This window comes from Vulpes vulpes, chromosome 12, assembly GCF_048418805.1.
Source record: "Vulpes vulpes isolate BD-2025 chromosome 12, VulVul3, whole genome shotgun sequence".
Classification (NCBI taxonomy): Eukaryota; Metazoa; Chordata; class Mammalia; order Carnivora; family Canidae; genus Vulpes; species Vulpes vulpes.
This window is the reverse complement of record NC_132791.1, coordinates 144,592,686-144,608,168: the sequence shown is the minus strand read 5'-3', so window position 1 is coordinate 144,608,168 and position 15,483 is coordinate 144,592,686. Positions and strand designations below refer to the sequence as shown.

The 15,483-nt window shown below is 40.5% G+C and overlaps 1 protein-coding gene and 1 long non-coding RNA gene across 11 annotated transcripts in view; one reads left to right on the top strand and one right to left on the bottom strand.

Annotated features, from left to right (window-relative positions):
• Positions 1 to 7,436, top strand: part of IL12RB2 (interleukin 12 receptor subunit beta 2) — a 71,715-nt gene extending 64,279 nt beyond the window's left edge. For all 10 annotated transcript variants that reach the window (XM_072730588.1, XM_072730582.1, XM_072730591.1 and 7 more), the window contains 2 exons: positions 1,954 to 2,053; positions 6,559 to 7,436. In XM_072730588.1, coding sequence (XP_072586689.1) covers positions 1,954 to 2,053; positions 6,559 to 6,589 — 131 coding nt within the window. In that variant the 3' untranslated portion in view covers positions 6,590 to 7,436. The remainder of the gene's footprint in view (positions 1 to 1,953; positions 2,054 to 6,558) is intronic.
• LOC112907883 (uncharacterized) lies at positions 3,180 to 6,564 on the bottom strand. The gene is made up of 2 exons (XR_003232831.2): positions 5,130 to 6,564; positions 3,180 to 3,737 (listed from the first exon to the last, which is right to left on the bottom strand). It is a non-coding gene; the product is annotated as an uncharacterized lncRNA (long non-coding RNA).
• Positions 7,437 to 15,483: the final 8,047 nt, after the last annotated feature.

The window sequence follows — 15,483 nt, the reverse complement described above, 5'->3', positions numbered from 1 at the left end:
CCAGAACTTGGCAAGGCAAGGGAGACTTAAAATTGTGGTCTTATATTTGGCTGATTGTCATCCCAGTAAATCAGGATCCTCTTCCTGAGGAAGAGAGTGGTTATAATAATGGTGGTTATATCAGGGGATAGAATAAGAGGTGATTTTAGTTCTATTTAACTAATTTTCTACAATTTCTTTAAACAAGTATTATTTTATAAAGAGAATTTTATAATGAGTTATTCAACACAGAGTCTTCATCGTGTTGTGTAAAGTAAGAGAAGAGGCCAAAATAAAACTAACTCAGAGTCATCCTACTAGTCATTGAACTTGTCTAAAAGGCTTTACATGTATTGGAGCTCTCATATGTGAAAGATACTTCAAAGCAGACCTCTCTTTAGGTAGACTTTGAAAAAGTTTAATTTAAATAGTCAAGTAGGATCACATTTATCCTCTTCAGGGAAATATTATCAGTTAGGGTGAAGGCTTTTTTGTTTAAAAAAAAAGTCCCCAGATATATGGCTTTTATGATAGTTTATTTCTCTCCCATAGAGTAGTCCTGAGGTAAGTCATCCAGGTTGGTTGGCAGCTGTGCTCCACACAGTCATTAGGGACCCAGTTTTCTTCCACTTTACTGGCATTTCTTCCGTTCCTTGGGCATTGTCCTCATCTGCGTGATCTGCTCACATTCGTTTGGAGAAAAACTAGTCACATGGGCACATCTCTTGCTTCAAAGGGTTGAACATCCTGGAAGCCTTCCATTCTTATTAAACATCAAAGCTTATTAAAGCAAATTCTTCAAAAATATTTACTAGTTTTGAGTTTTTTATAAATAATCAAAACATTTAAGTCACATGCACTTATAAGACACATTTTTAGGACTTTTTTCCTTCCAGTAATACAAACACATTTTAAAATATTTTCAAAAACCCAGAAATGATAAAGGAAAAAAAAAAGACCATGTTTCTTCTGATCATCAAATACAACTATGGTTAACAGTTTGAATTATTTTCCTTTGTTGTTTTTTTTCTCAGCATTCTTTTTTTTTTTAAAGATTTATTTATTTATTCATGATAGATAGAGAGAGGTAGAGACACAGGCAGAGGGAGAAGCAGGCTCCATGCAAGGAGCCCACGCAGGAGTTGATCCTGGGTCTCCAGGACCGTACCCCAGGCCAAAGGCAGGCGCCAAACCGCTAAGCCACCCAGGGATCCCCTCTCAGCATTCTTTTAAAACATGGTTATGTTCAAGCTACTTATGCCATTTGTATTCTGTTTTGGTTTTTTTTTTTTTTTTTTGAAGATTTTATTTTTTTATTCACGAGAGACACACACAGAGAGGCAGAGACACAGGCAGAGGGAGAAGCAGGCTCCTCGCAGGGAGCCCAATGCGGGACTCAATCCCTAGGACTCTGGGATCACGCCCTGGGCCAAGGGCAGATGCTCAACCACTGAGCCACCCAGGTGTCCTTGTATCCTGTTTTGCTCTTTACAAGGATTTTCGGTTTGTTTTGTTTCTTTACCTTTAGCATAATAGTTTACCTGTTAATACAAACTCTTTATAAACATTCTAAACTAAATAGTAAGCTCTCCACAGATAGGAACTATGTCTTCTTGTTTGCTAGTCCATCCCCAGTATGTGGCACATACTCATCAGAGATTAGGGGTTTAGTCAATGTTTGCGGTATGAATGCATTGCTGGATAGTGACATCTAAACATTACATTGAGTAAAAGTTTCATAGTTTATTTAGCAAATCCCAAATGGCTGCATCATAACTCTATCATCTATCCAAACTTCACAGAAAACTAGTCTAGCCTTGCATGATGCATCATCTTTCTCCTTCAGGATTTTTACTTTATTCATTTGCATACCCCTATGCTGAACCACCTCTACAATGAAATCAGTGCACTAAGTCCCAACGCTTCCATGCCACCATATACACACTTAATCAGCTGTCATTGTTTTATCTACAGGGTATTTGTTCTTCTTTCGGCCCTCAGACCTCAGTGGTGTAGTAAAGAAATTCCAGACCCAGCGAACAGCACTTGGGCCAAGAAATACCCCATCATGGAGGTAAGGTGATAAGGCCTTAGTGGTGAGTTGATAGGATTCCAGCGAACTCCCCATTGTAGTTACAAGGAGACCTAGGTACTTACTTCCTATGGATGAGCTGAAGCCTCCTTTGCTAGGTTACTGAGTCACCCCCTTCCATGCACAGGAATTTTCTGAAGCCTATGACCAAAAGACAGACCCATAGCTTTTCATTCCTCTTTATGCCTTATGTTCCCTTCCTTACCTCAACTACTTCAAAAGAAATTTAAAAAGCAAGTATTTTTGCCATTTTCTGAGCACTAGCCTGACTTATCCAAATTCAAGAGAATTGGAGCTTTATAACGTGACATTTCCTGTCCTGAGCATAGAACAGATAAATAGAGCTCTGACTATTTTGGTGTTGGCAGGAAGCCAGTAAGTTATTCCATTGTGTAAGGAAAGGATTTTAAAGGAGAGGCTGCTCGGCTGGCAGATGGGAGAGCAGAGACTAAAGGATGAGAAGGTCATTGCTGCACAGCCCGAGGAGGTGAGAATAGCTCACGGTGGGCAAGATGGTCATCTAGGGTGAGGGGTCTGGGAGTTGGAGGCTTCTGCACATGGAGCACGACTGTGCATTTCAGGGGAACAAAGTGGAGGAAGGAGGTATGACAGTGTTCTTCCCTGGCAGCCTTGCACTCTTCCTCACACCTTAGAGCTTCTCTTCCAAGATTCTTTTCCTCAGTTACGCTGTGCATCCTCTCATCCACACCCTTCCTCAGGCCACAAGCCAGTGGTACCAGCCACTGCTCAGGGAGAGAGCAGGTTTCAGCCAGGTCTGCCTCAGTTGGGCACCTGAGTCACTGGTGTCAGTGCCTTTGAAATCGAAAGGTGGGGCATAAACTTCACCTCTGTCACTCACTATGTGGATGGCCCTTGGGCAACTTGCCTGATGATCTGAGCCCCAGTTTCACCCTCTGTGAAACAGGAATTGACAGTATCTCTAGTGTAAACTGTTGTGAGGATTAAGTAAGAGGCCATGTAAGGCATGTGGGTCGGACAAGGCACAGGTGGTTCACTTTCTTCCCAGGAAGACTCACATTTGACATCTCCTTTCACTATTGAGGGACTGCCTCCCTGTTAAGTTACAATAGCAAGAACAATAACAACAACAGTAGCCTTATATTTAATTATATATATTTTTACATCATATGTCATATACATGATACAATTGTATTATTTAATATATTCATGTTTATATATACATATATACAGGTATACTTCAGATTTATTGCAGGTTTGGTTTTGAACCACGGCAGCAAAGCAAGTATTGCAATAAAATCAAATGAATTTTTAGGTTTCCCAGTACATATGTTTATACTACACTGCAGTCTATTAAGTGTGCAATGCATTTGGTTGCAATCTTCTGATGACCTATGGGCATGCACTCGATAAGGATGCCGTTGCTGGTGTCAGAGGGGATTCAGGTACCAGAAGCTGAATCAGCTGAGCTTTAAGATCTCTCTCTTCCAATGCTGAGATTCCACAGTCCCATGTCCTAAGAGCCTGAAATAGCACAGTGGGAAGCATCTCTCTGGGTCAGTCCCGGACACCTGGCTCCCAAACTTGCAGCTTTGGCATCATGGTCTCTGTTTGCCTCTGCCTGGGCATGAGGAGATACAGAGGCATCCAGGGCCTATGAAGGGCCCATAGAAACCTAGAAGAAATGCTGAAAAAGACACACAATGGGTTAAAGATAGTAACACAGGGAGAAGATAACAGAAATTGGCATACATGTGTCCAAAGCTATATAGTATGTTCATGGTAGAAGCCAAAAAATTGGGCATAATATAACCTGCCACCAGAGGAGGAGGTTAAACATGTGGGTACATCCACAACAGAATAATGTGCAACTACTAAAAAAAGAGATCTCTATGTGCATCTAAAAATCCCTAAGATAATTTAAAGGTGAAAAAAACAGTTTGTAACAGTTGTCTGAAATGGGTTCTCATTTGTATAAAGAGGAGGGCGATTTTATATACATATACAACTGCAGTATATGGACAGGATATTTCTGGAAGCCTACATATGAAACTGATAAGGTTTGTTGCCTTTAAGTGGTGGATTGGAGGTAAGAGGGCCACTTAATTTTCATTACAAAGTCTCTTCAAGGGATCCCTGGGTGGCGCAGCAGTTTGGCGCCTGCCTTTGGCCCAGGGCGCGATCCTGGAGACCCGGGATTGAATCCCACATCGGGCTCCCGGTGCATGGAGCCTGCTTCTCCCTCATCCCACATCGGGCTCCCGGTGCATGGAGCCTGCTTCTCCCTCCGCCTGTGTCTCTGCCTCTCTCTCTCTCTCTCTCTCTGTGACTATCATAAAAAAAAAAAAAACAAAGTCTCTTCAAACTTTTAAATTCTTTTTGCAAAACTGTGTGCATATATATCTCTTGTAAAAATAACCGGTAAATTAGAAAATAAAATTTAGCTTAAACATGGCATCTGTGATGATGGCCTTGAGGCTGCCTCAGAACCCCATGTCACTTGAACCCCAAAGTGGGTAGACGATTTTAAAAGAACCAAACTGCTCTCCTGGTGACAGGCTGAGGTAGACATTAGAAACACAATATTCTTTCACCTCCAACAAAATTCTCAGAATTCTTTTGAGTTCTCAGGCCTTAGATTCCCCCTTACCACTTTTAAGATGGGCTAAAATAGGTCTTCAAGCTCTTGAGAAAAAGGCCAAATCATAAAGGGGGATCACTGGGGTGTTCTCCATTTTGAACTTCTAGAAACCAAACTGTGTCTGAGGCACCTGAACTAACACTGGTCTCAGAGGCCCTCCTTGTCCCAGGACTCGTTAGCCAGAAGGCCTGCCTTGTACAAGCTCGGAGGAGCAGGCTCTATCGATACTGCCAAAGCCTTCAAGAAGGCAGAGCAGATGCCTCACCTTATGAAAACAAAAACAAAAACAAACCATTTCTGCATCCTGTATAGTCTTTCCCACATCTAGGGTAACAATGCTTGATTAGCTCTGCTTTCCAGAGCTGAAGGCCATCTACCAAACCAGACCACTATGCCAGGGCCAGTATGGGTAATGATCAGAAAAGGGCACACATTTACCTCTAGTTTGTCAGTGTCCTTTACAGAAGGCTGTCCTGAGACAGCACCACCATTCATTTGTTGGATGCTTGCCGTGCTCAAGGAAAGCAGCAGACATCAGAGGCCAATCCAAACCAAACCACTCTTACACAACTTGGCATTTGACAGATGATGGAACCAAAGGCCAGAGGTTGATGGAGTTTCCCCAGGCTGTAGAGTATCAGAGTTGAGACTAGTCCTCAGGTTTTCCCCGTCCCAAGGGTATTTTTTGTCATCCTACTTCTCTCATGAATGATCCCCATTTGTAGATGGTTTATGAACATGTTAAAAAAAAAAAGTGACAGTATAAATCATCATGTGCCAAGAACCTGATGGTGGTTTCTTTGCTGCTGTAGGAGTCCAGGGTAGGAAACAATCAGTCGTGGCTTCATGAGGGAGGAAGAGCATCAAGCAGGAAATGGTGCAGCAAACAGAGCAGGGTGGAGGCTAGCAGTGGAAGCACACTGAGGTGTACCTGAAATCCTTTCTGAATGGACACTTGGAGAGGTAGAGGAAGGTGCAGGAACCTGACTACCAAACTAAGGGCTAGAGGCTTCACTGCAGTTGTGAGTCTGAATTGATAAAGGCTTTGGAACTCTGCTTTAGAATGATCAGTGTGATAGTTTTTAGGGTGTAGGTAGAGCCCAATAAAGCCTAGAAAGAGAAATGTTATCAAAGTGCTTGGGCTTGGACTCAGGAATCCGCAGTTAGTTTGGAAAGGAAAGGACACTGAAGAGCTGATAATTGATGTGATGCTGACAAAGAGAAGACAGAAGACAGACAAAATTAGCCATGCAGGAAAAAAGAATGAACATTTTTCCAAAAGTTACTCTGGGTTCTCTTAAGAGCAGAACTGATAGAGTATTACCCTCAACCTTTCATCAAAGCCCAAACTCATTAACAGCCCTTAAAAATTTCATCACGTGACCTCAGATTTCCAAAGCCTCAGTTTGCCTATCAAAAGAACTAGCAGGTTCCAGAGCAGATCAGTCCTTGCCCATTACCTCCATACCTGGGAAGTATCTTTTAAGATTCAGCTCTAGTGTGACTCTCAAAGTCTTCCCTGCTGCCTCCCCCAGACAGGAGCAAGCTCAGCCTTCCTTTGCACCCACCCTGCCCTCTATCCTAGATAAAGAGCTAGTGCAGTTGGACTCATCAGAGTCTGGTTGAAGGTTGAGCTGGGTAGTGAGTCACTCATTGGCTTGAGGGGTGGGTGGTGGGTTTGAGGAGTTCATGGCTCCTGTCTTTCTCAATGTTAATTGCTTCAAACCTGTCACAAAGTCAAGGGCCCACAGTGTCCCATCTCAAACCAACTAGGCAGTGCAGGCAGCAAGGCCTTTCAGAACCCTGGAGAAGTCAGTTGTCAAGGGCTACTTACATAATGTATGAGCCTCTTCTTCCCCTTTCTCAGAAGACACAGCTACCCTTGGACAGGCTCCTGACAGACTGGTCTAATCCTGAAGAACCTGAACTCCTGGTCATCAATGAAGTCCTTCAAGTGACCCCAGTCTTCAGACATCCCCATCACCCCAACTGGCCAGACAAGGGACAAGGAGTCCAAGGTCACTATACCTCTGAGGAAGACGCAGCATATAGTGCCCCAAGCCTACCACCTCCAAAAGCTCTCATAGCAGAGACAGGACAACTAGTGGATCTGTACAAGATGCTGGGGAGCAGGGGCCCTGACTCAAAGCCAGAACACCTAACCAGCCCCTTGACAGTCCTCTCAGTGGACTACCTTCCCACTCATGAGGGATACTTACCCTCTAACATAGAGTATCTCCCTTCACATGAGGATCCTATGACTGACTCTCTGGAAGAACTGGAGCCTCAGCACATCTGTCTTTCTGTTTTCCCTTCAAGTTCCCTTCACCCTCTCACCTTCTCCTGTGACAAGAAGCTGACTCTGGATCGGTTAAAGATGGGGTGCAGCTCCCTCATGCTCTGAGTGGTGAAGCCTGCAGTGTGTCCCACCTCCCCAGTCATCACCTCTGGGTGCTGCCATCAGGCATGTTTGCAACTAGAGGGCAGACAGGCAGCTCGGGGTGAATCTTGGGGATTGAGAATTGGCTGTAGCCCAGATACCTCAACTTGCCTTCTCCAGAGCCTTAGGATCATAGTTAACCTTTGAACAATGTGAGGGTTAGGGGCACAGGCTTAAATCAGCATATCTTTTGACTCCTCAAAAAGTTAACTACTGTTGGCCTTTTGACCACTGATGACATATTTTGTGTATGTATTATATACTGTATTCATACAATAAAGCTAGAGAAAATGTTAAGAAAATCATAAGGAAAGTATAGTACTCTTATTATATTCACTGAAGAAAATCCACCTAAATAGACCCGCACAGTTCAAATCTATGTTGTTCAAGGGTCACCTGTACACCATGTGCATCTACAATCTGAGTTCCTACAACTTTCTTGGCTATGTTGGCCAGTAAAGGGAAAGGATAAAGTAGAAACCAAGGCTCTTACTAGCAATCACTAACAGTCCAGGGGACAGGTTCATGTACAACTATTCATAAAGTAGCTCTATAACAGGTCATATACCTAGGTCAGTAGCACCCAACAGGACTAAGATAGAAATGTTTTCTATAGTTCTTCACTGTTCAATGCAGTAGATATGAACCACATTGGCTACTGACCACTTTGTAATGTGTGTAGTAGTATGACTGAGGAATTGGATTTTGATTGTAATTAGTCACACTTGGCTAGCGGCTACTGTATTGGAGGGCACAAATCTAAATGACAGACTATAAAGAATATGAATTTTCAAAACAGATCAACCCAATTTTACAGATGAGGACATAAAAAATGCTGGTGAACACCAATATAAAAGGCCTCCCACAATAGCCAGGACTTCTTCAAATGCCTACACAAAAGTACCTTTTTCCTATTTTGTCTTCTTTATTTTGTCTTATTTCAGTGAAGCAACAGTAGCTTGATGGTGGAAAGTTAACCATAAAGCCGCTGTAAAGAACCTGGGCCAACAGCTTCCCTTCTCTGAAATCCAGTGTCTTGGAAAGTAGTGGCCCAAAGGCTGACACCTTGTTTCTTCTTCCTTCTGCTGCAGCAGCTGTTGCCTTCAGAATCAGGGCTGTCTCCGGGTCTAAGACCCAAACCACCAAGGTTACTTAAACTCGTGTCATCCCCTTCTCTCCAAGGCATCCTGTTTTCCTTCCTCAGGAAGACTGAGCTGGTCCTCAGACAGCTGAAGTTGAGCCTAGAAGATACTTCTTTTTCCCAGCATGAACTTGGAACATGATACATGCTTTACTCATTTAAAGCTGTGGCCCCTTCCCCTATCCCATCACTGCCTCTATCCCTTCACTACAGGCCCTTGGGCAAAGATGGTAGGGAAGTCTTTTAAAATGCTAATAGTACCCTTCCCAAAATAACAAGATGAAAGTCCAAGAACCTTTTTCTTAAATCCCTGTTAAGCCCCGGACCTTGACCCCAACCCAAACACTGGCACCAAGACAGCGGTGGTTTACCAGATGTCCCTCAGAGCTCTAGAAATTGAACTCCTGAATATTTGCTTATTCATGTTTATCTAGTCTTCCTGCCATTCCAGATATAATATAGTTTCCTCAGGCTTTCTTTGAAAAGCAGATCCTTCTTTCCATCTCTATTCTATTTAGGTGGTGAGGAGCACCCTTGCACATGGTTCCTTGCATCTCAGCAGTTTCAGAGTTGGTTTGTCTATACCCAAGATGTGGTCCCTGTTGTTTACAATGAGTCATACAACAAGGCCACCCCCTCAGAAGCTGGTTAACCTATCACCTCTTGACAATGAGAGGCAACTTCTTTTACAATTCCTGCTTTACCTATCTCTGATTTTCTGATTGCCCATTCTTAGTCATTCATCCCCTCCCCGCTTGGACCCAACACCCAGCTCCCATCTCATTACCCCCTAGGCGCTTTTCCTTTCCCAAGAGGATATTGCATTTGTTTTCCTAAAAAATACAAAAAAAAAAAAAAAAAAATTAAAAGAGAATTCCTTGACTCCTAAAGGATCCTTTTAAGAAAACAGAGCTCTCATCCCCTCAATGCTTTCGTAATTACGATGTCCATACCATTTACTTTCTCTACTGGACTAAATAACTTAAAGGCAAGAATGATGGTAATTTGCTTCCCCAGCACACCTGGTTCATAATAGGCTATCGATAAAAAGAACCATCACCTGTTACTGTTTTCACCTTGTTCCTTCAATTCCAGAAGCCAGTCTAGTTGTGCCTACTTCCCTCTTTACCGGGGCTACTGAGTTTGTGTTTGTTCTTCATTCCCAACACTCTACACGACTGTTCACTAACGACGTTGCTATATAATACATGTAGCAGTGGTTATTTTAAAAAGCCCTCTTTGAGCATGCCTTTGGCTGCTCACTCTACCAGATAAAGTAACCTTTTCACAAACAAGAGGATAGGTAACTGTTCTGACCTCGCCAGGTAGTAGTCTTCACAATCCCCTTATCCTGCAGATGCAGTCAAAATACCAAATCAGGTTGCCTCCTTTAACCAGGACTAGGTGGGGCTCATGTATATTCATATACCCAGTTTTCATTACTCAGGAAAATTAGCTTTGATCTTAATCCTCACTCCTGTACATTCGCAAAGCCAACCCAGAAATCTCTGCTCTTTTGAAACACACCAAATTCCTTAATTCTGAGACCTAACTACTACAAATAGAGTCCAAGTTCTCTTAGTGCATTCATGGGAATCTCCACCATTAATTCTTGTGTAGAGATCCTTCTCTTTAAATTGCTCCTTGAAAGGGCCCTCTTTGCCAAAAGTCAGAGATTCTACTTCCTGGACCTCTACCATTCTTTTTGGCAATAAAGTCAAACTAGTGTTAGCTAGTTCTTTCCCTTTACTGACTTTTCCCTTCCATTCTGTCCTAATTTCTCAGCTGCCATTAATAGCCCACAGCTGCAACTCACCAATGCCCTGAGGCCAGTGAAAGACAAGCCAAGCTAGGCACATTCTATTCTAGTCAATCTCTTTATGTTTGATTCTTGGTTTTTCTCCACTAGGCTTTTTCCTTCATCTGATACAGTTGTGATCTGTTCCAATATTGCAGCTAAACCCTCCAAAGAGACCCATTTTTCTTTTCCTAACCTGCAGGACTCCTGGACATTCACATTATCCACTCTATGAAAGGCTTATAAGTGAACTCTGAAATAAATCACTTCTCTAGAATAAGAGATGAGGAAAGAAGTCAGATCGTTACATCACAACCTAGATTAATTAGAATAAATCTCCAGTAATTAAAACGTTTGCAAAACACATACACTAAAGAAAAATGGACTGAGCAAACTCAATTGCCCAAGAAACATGAAAAAAAAAAATCACCTGTAATCAAAGAAATGAAAGTTAAATACCGTTTTTCACTTATCAAACTAGCAAAATCAAGAGAAAAACCAAGCCAGTATTAATCAGAGAAACTGGTGCTCACACCAGGAATGTTAGCTGGCTCCTATCTGGAGGCAGTTGGGCAGTAATATTCAGCAAAATTTGAATAAGTTACTCCACTCCTAGCACTGTAGACCAAAGAACAGTATAAATATCATTAAGTGGGATAAATGATTGATCACACCACAGATTAAAATGGAGAGAGGCCCTAAATGTCCTTCAGTAAGGATCTGATTATATCATAATCTATATAATAAAACACTCAATTTCATGGAATCTAAGATTCCACCAGTTTTAGGACACACCATTACTTTATGTTCTGAGAAGAAAAAATTGCTAATTAAACTGTCATATGCCGTCAATTTCTATGGTGGATGATCCCGTCCCCACCATTTTAACATGGCAGAAATTGGAATGGATTTTAGAATTGCTGACAAATATACTATACAATCTTTCCTTAGAAGTTTAACAAAATTTGACATGGAAATAGTTACAAAAGGTTTAATAGAATCATCTTTTATAAACCAATGCCAACCCCCCCCCCCCCAAAAAAACCTGGAAGAATATACACCCAAATGCTATAGTGGTTATCTCCAGCCACAGGTTTTTTAAATTACATTTTTTTGCATTTTTTTCATAAATACTCATTACTCTTAAAATTGGATAAAGTCAATAAATATTAAGTATTACCAATTTCTTTCTGAAGACTTTGAACAGTAGATCTAGAGACAGACCCTATTGAGCACTTTCTTTAAGCCCATGCCACTTTCATCCTCCACCATGTCTGGCACGTTCACTGACCATTAGTACTCCTGTCAGAGGGTATAGCAGAAGAGTAATAGAGGCAAAGTAAAGGACACACTCAATGACGGTGGGGTTTGGAAATTTTAGGGTAGTAACTTAAAGAATGATCTTGGAAATAGTTTATATCACAAGCCAATTTTTCCCAAATCCCCAGGTCTAAAAGAGGGATAATAATCAATACATCTAACACAGTCCTTAGTACATGCAGTTTTGAAGGACGTAATACAATGCTCACTCTGGTTAAGGTATTTTACCACTACAGAGGTGGGGAAACATACAAATTAACTCAATTGGTACCTGATACTGGGCAGTCTTGTTTCAGAGCATAACCTTTAGAATTTATATCAACCAAGGTCCTGACTCTAGGTGCCTATTAATTCCATAAAAACCTTTGATGCCTATTTTTACTAGGTAGCCAAAAAGTGCATTCCCATACTTCTAAAGTTCTAGATGATTATTGGTTCTTGAGAAATCTAACCTAAAACTCGTAAATCTTAAATGACCAGAAAAAAATCGAGCACCCCTGAATTTACAAATTTATCTACCCAGCTAATCTAAATCTTCTCATAGAAGGCACAGGTAGGCCACAGAAAGGAAGTAACACTCCCAGTAAAGTCCATTATTTTAAGGAATTTAGTATTTAAGGCTGTAAGTGCATTATGCCTTTTAAATAGAAAATTAACCACAGCATCGGATTTTCTCTTTAATTAAAACAGCTATTACCCCAGCCAACTGACCTATTGAATTTTTCACACATGAAGGCTTTCTTGGGGCTGCATTTGACTTAATTTTGTTGTGTATGTGAACTGTTGAAACATAAATGTCCTTCCTCCATTCTGTGGTAATTGGTTCCACATTTAGCTAGTGGTCATTTATTTACAGCAGCAAAACCATTAAGTTGGTTCTCCCAGATTTCAATCACATCTCTAAGACCTACAAACCTATTCATGTGCTGTCATGAGTTCCCTTTATGTCAATTCATGCCTCTTTTTAGTTTCCAAAGTTATTAAGACACCCTGGACTTGCCCTAGGCAAAAGAATGTTATGGGAGATTCAAAATACCCCTCCTTGTCAGTGTCCAATATTTGACTACCTATAGGTCAATAGGACCCAAGAGAAATACTGTAGTAACTATTAAGAGTTTCTCAGAGAAAAAAACTGTTCTCAAAGGCCCTGAACTGTCTTTGAAAAGGCCTGAATATCGCATAGCAGGATACTTTTACTAGTTCAAAAAACTGCAGGGATACCTGGGTGGCTCAGTGGTTGAGAGTCCGCCTTTGGCTCAGGTCATGATCCTGGGGTCCCAGGATCAGAGTCCCACACTGGGCTCCCTGCAGCAAGCCTGCTTCTCCATGTCTCTGCCTCTCATGAATAAATAAATAAAATCTTAAAAAAAAAAAAAAAAACCTGCAAAAACATCCTTTCAAAATCAGATGAAAACCAGTAACATAACTTGTTCTTTAGAAAAGAAAAAATTCACCTGCTAAAATGACAATCATAGCAGACAGTATGGCCTATGCTCAGAGCACATTTCTTGTGCCAGCTAAACCAAGAAACCTTAGGAACCCCCATTCCCAACCCTTCCCAAACAAAAACTCTAGAAGTAAAAATAGGGTGTCGCAAGATCTCATTTAGAAACAGAAATCCTACTTTATTCCATCACAGAGAGTAAAAGATCATTTGCCATCTTTCCACAACCCTGCAGAAAATATTTTTCCTAAAGTTTTTCTCCTAATACTTGTACTGTAACTTCATTATGACTAGGTTCCTTTGCATTCCTATATACTCCCTTTAGTTTATCCCTCCTGGTCTATGGCAGGGTAGATTTCAAAGCAGCAGCAAAGTTTTTAGAAAACACCCACTTTGACCTGCTTGCAATAGACCAAAATAACTTGCAAGGATAATTAAGTCATTTCTCCAGCTACAGATGCAATCTTCAAATCAATTCAATTTTAATCTAAAAACCTGCAGTTATTTTTAAAGTCTAATAACTCTTAAGTAGCAAGACTGATGATCCTGAAAAAAAGGGGAACATCCACAGCCTCCTGTAACTGGGAGGTGCTTGTTACTTCAGTTCTTCAATCGATAATATATTGGCAATTTTCTCTTAATAAATCTTGCCCATTTTCTCCTGAAGAGAATGTCTTCTCAGATTATTTCACTTGGCATTACACAGCATCCAAAGCCCTTCTCTACTTCAGTCAACACGACTTCCAGAGTTCTACCCAAGATGTGTTGGGAGCAGGGGGGAAGAGGGTGACATGTCAGTCTAATTGTTAAAAACTTCAATTTACTGGATTTTCTTAATACAGTAACTAAATACCACTCAATCTTCAAGGGATACCATTATGAATAAAATATACCAGCTAGTTATGCTTATTTCCTTCCTAGTGACCAATAAACAGGTCCATTCTTCTCATTCACTCTTCAGCTCTTTAGACTTTAACACTTAAGTGAAATCTTGGTAACTATGTACATAAAATCATGCTGAAACAAAATTATCTGTAGTTTTTGGAAAACTTTTTCCTTTACTGGAACAAAGTGTGGAAGCTTCACTGGAAATTCAAGATTTCCAGGGAAAAGACAAACTATCTCTCTCTGAACAGAAAGGTTACCTGTGTTTAGTTCAATTCACCAATCACCAAAGCCTAAAAATTGGAAGGGGAGGTACGTGGGTGGCAAGAACTACCATCCTCTTTGATGTATTTAGTCATCAATTTCCACAACCACCTTTGGTAGTCTGAGCAGTTTGACAGTGTGGTTGCCAAACAAAGCAACAATTCCCTATGGAAATTACATTACACCCAACATGTGAAACAAGGAATTCAAGTTCCCAAAACATTTTGACATTATTCATCAGCTAATATATTTTAGGCCCAAGGTTACAAAACTATGCAGTCAAATGTCAAAAACCATATTCAGGTGGACCACCTCATACAGAAATCTTCATGATAGGTAGATGAACACCAGTGCCATTTCTTCAAATTAAGGCAACTCTTTAATTCCTAAAATCTTTTAAGAGAAATAATCAGCTACAACTGCAACTGAGATAATATAATCAATACTGCCCATTTTCCCCATTCAGTTCGAGTATCAAAATCCTGAATATTAACTAGCCCTTTACTCTCCTCTCCACATTTCCATACCAGTAACACTTTAAGAAATAAAAGCCCTATCAAGATCAGGTCAGAAGAACTCTCTCAACACCTGGTATCGGTTTTCCAAAATAGGTTTAAAAAATCCATTAATTAATCAGAATTATCACCTATTAGTTATCACCAAATATTTTTTGTGTCTTCCAAGCACAAAGCTTAGCATACACATAAGCACACTAGGAACTACTACATCCTACCCAAGCAGGCAGGAAAAGGGACATTGTTACTAGTTTAAAACATGTAAGTACTTATATAATTGACACCTCAAAAGTGTAATTTGGTAATTTCCTAACTTGTATGGTCATTTTTCATCTTTTCTTTCCCTCCATTTAAAATGAACAATTGACTCCTAATTATTTATGAGGTAAACAATGGCACAAAAATCTAAATTCTGCCCAAATGAATATTCTAAGCTGAGAAACGCAGTTAGGAAGCCAGTATTTCTTTCACACCCCAGCTCAACCTATGGAGTTTAATTAAAAGACATTTGTTTTCTCATCCATACAAAATGTTCACAACTCTCACCTCATGGAAAAAAAACAATTAGAACAGACTTTAGCACTGACAAAAACTAGCACTAAACATAAAACACTAAACTAATTGTGGCATTAAGCTTACTCTTAGAGCAAATTTATACTTAAAGTTTTCGGAATATATTTAAGTTACAAGCTATGTAATCTTTTAAAAAATAACAAGACCATCTTTGAGGCTACCAGATTTCATGCCCTTATTCTGAATGTAGAAGAGGTAACTTGCTTTAACATACTTCTAACTTCTCAACTTCTCATAGGGTAGGATGATTTAATTTGTACCTAGAACTAAATTTTCATTTAAAAGAACTTTTATGTTGACCTGGGAATGATAGCTTAGATCAGGAGTCAGCAAATATTTTCTGTAAAGGGACAGATTAGTTTTAAGCTTTGTGGGCTACATGCATCTTTGTATAGTTATAGTTTTTAACCCT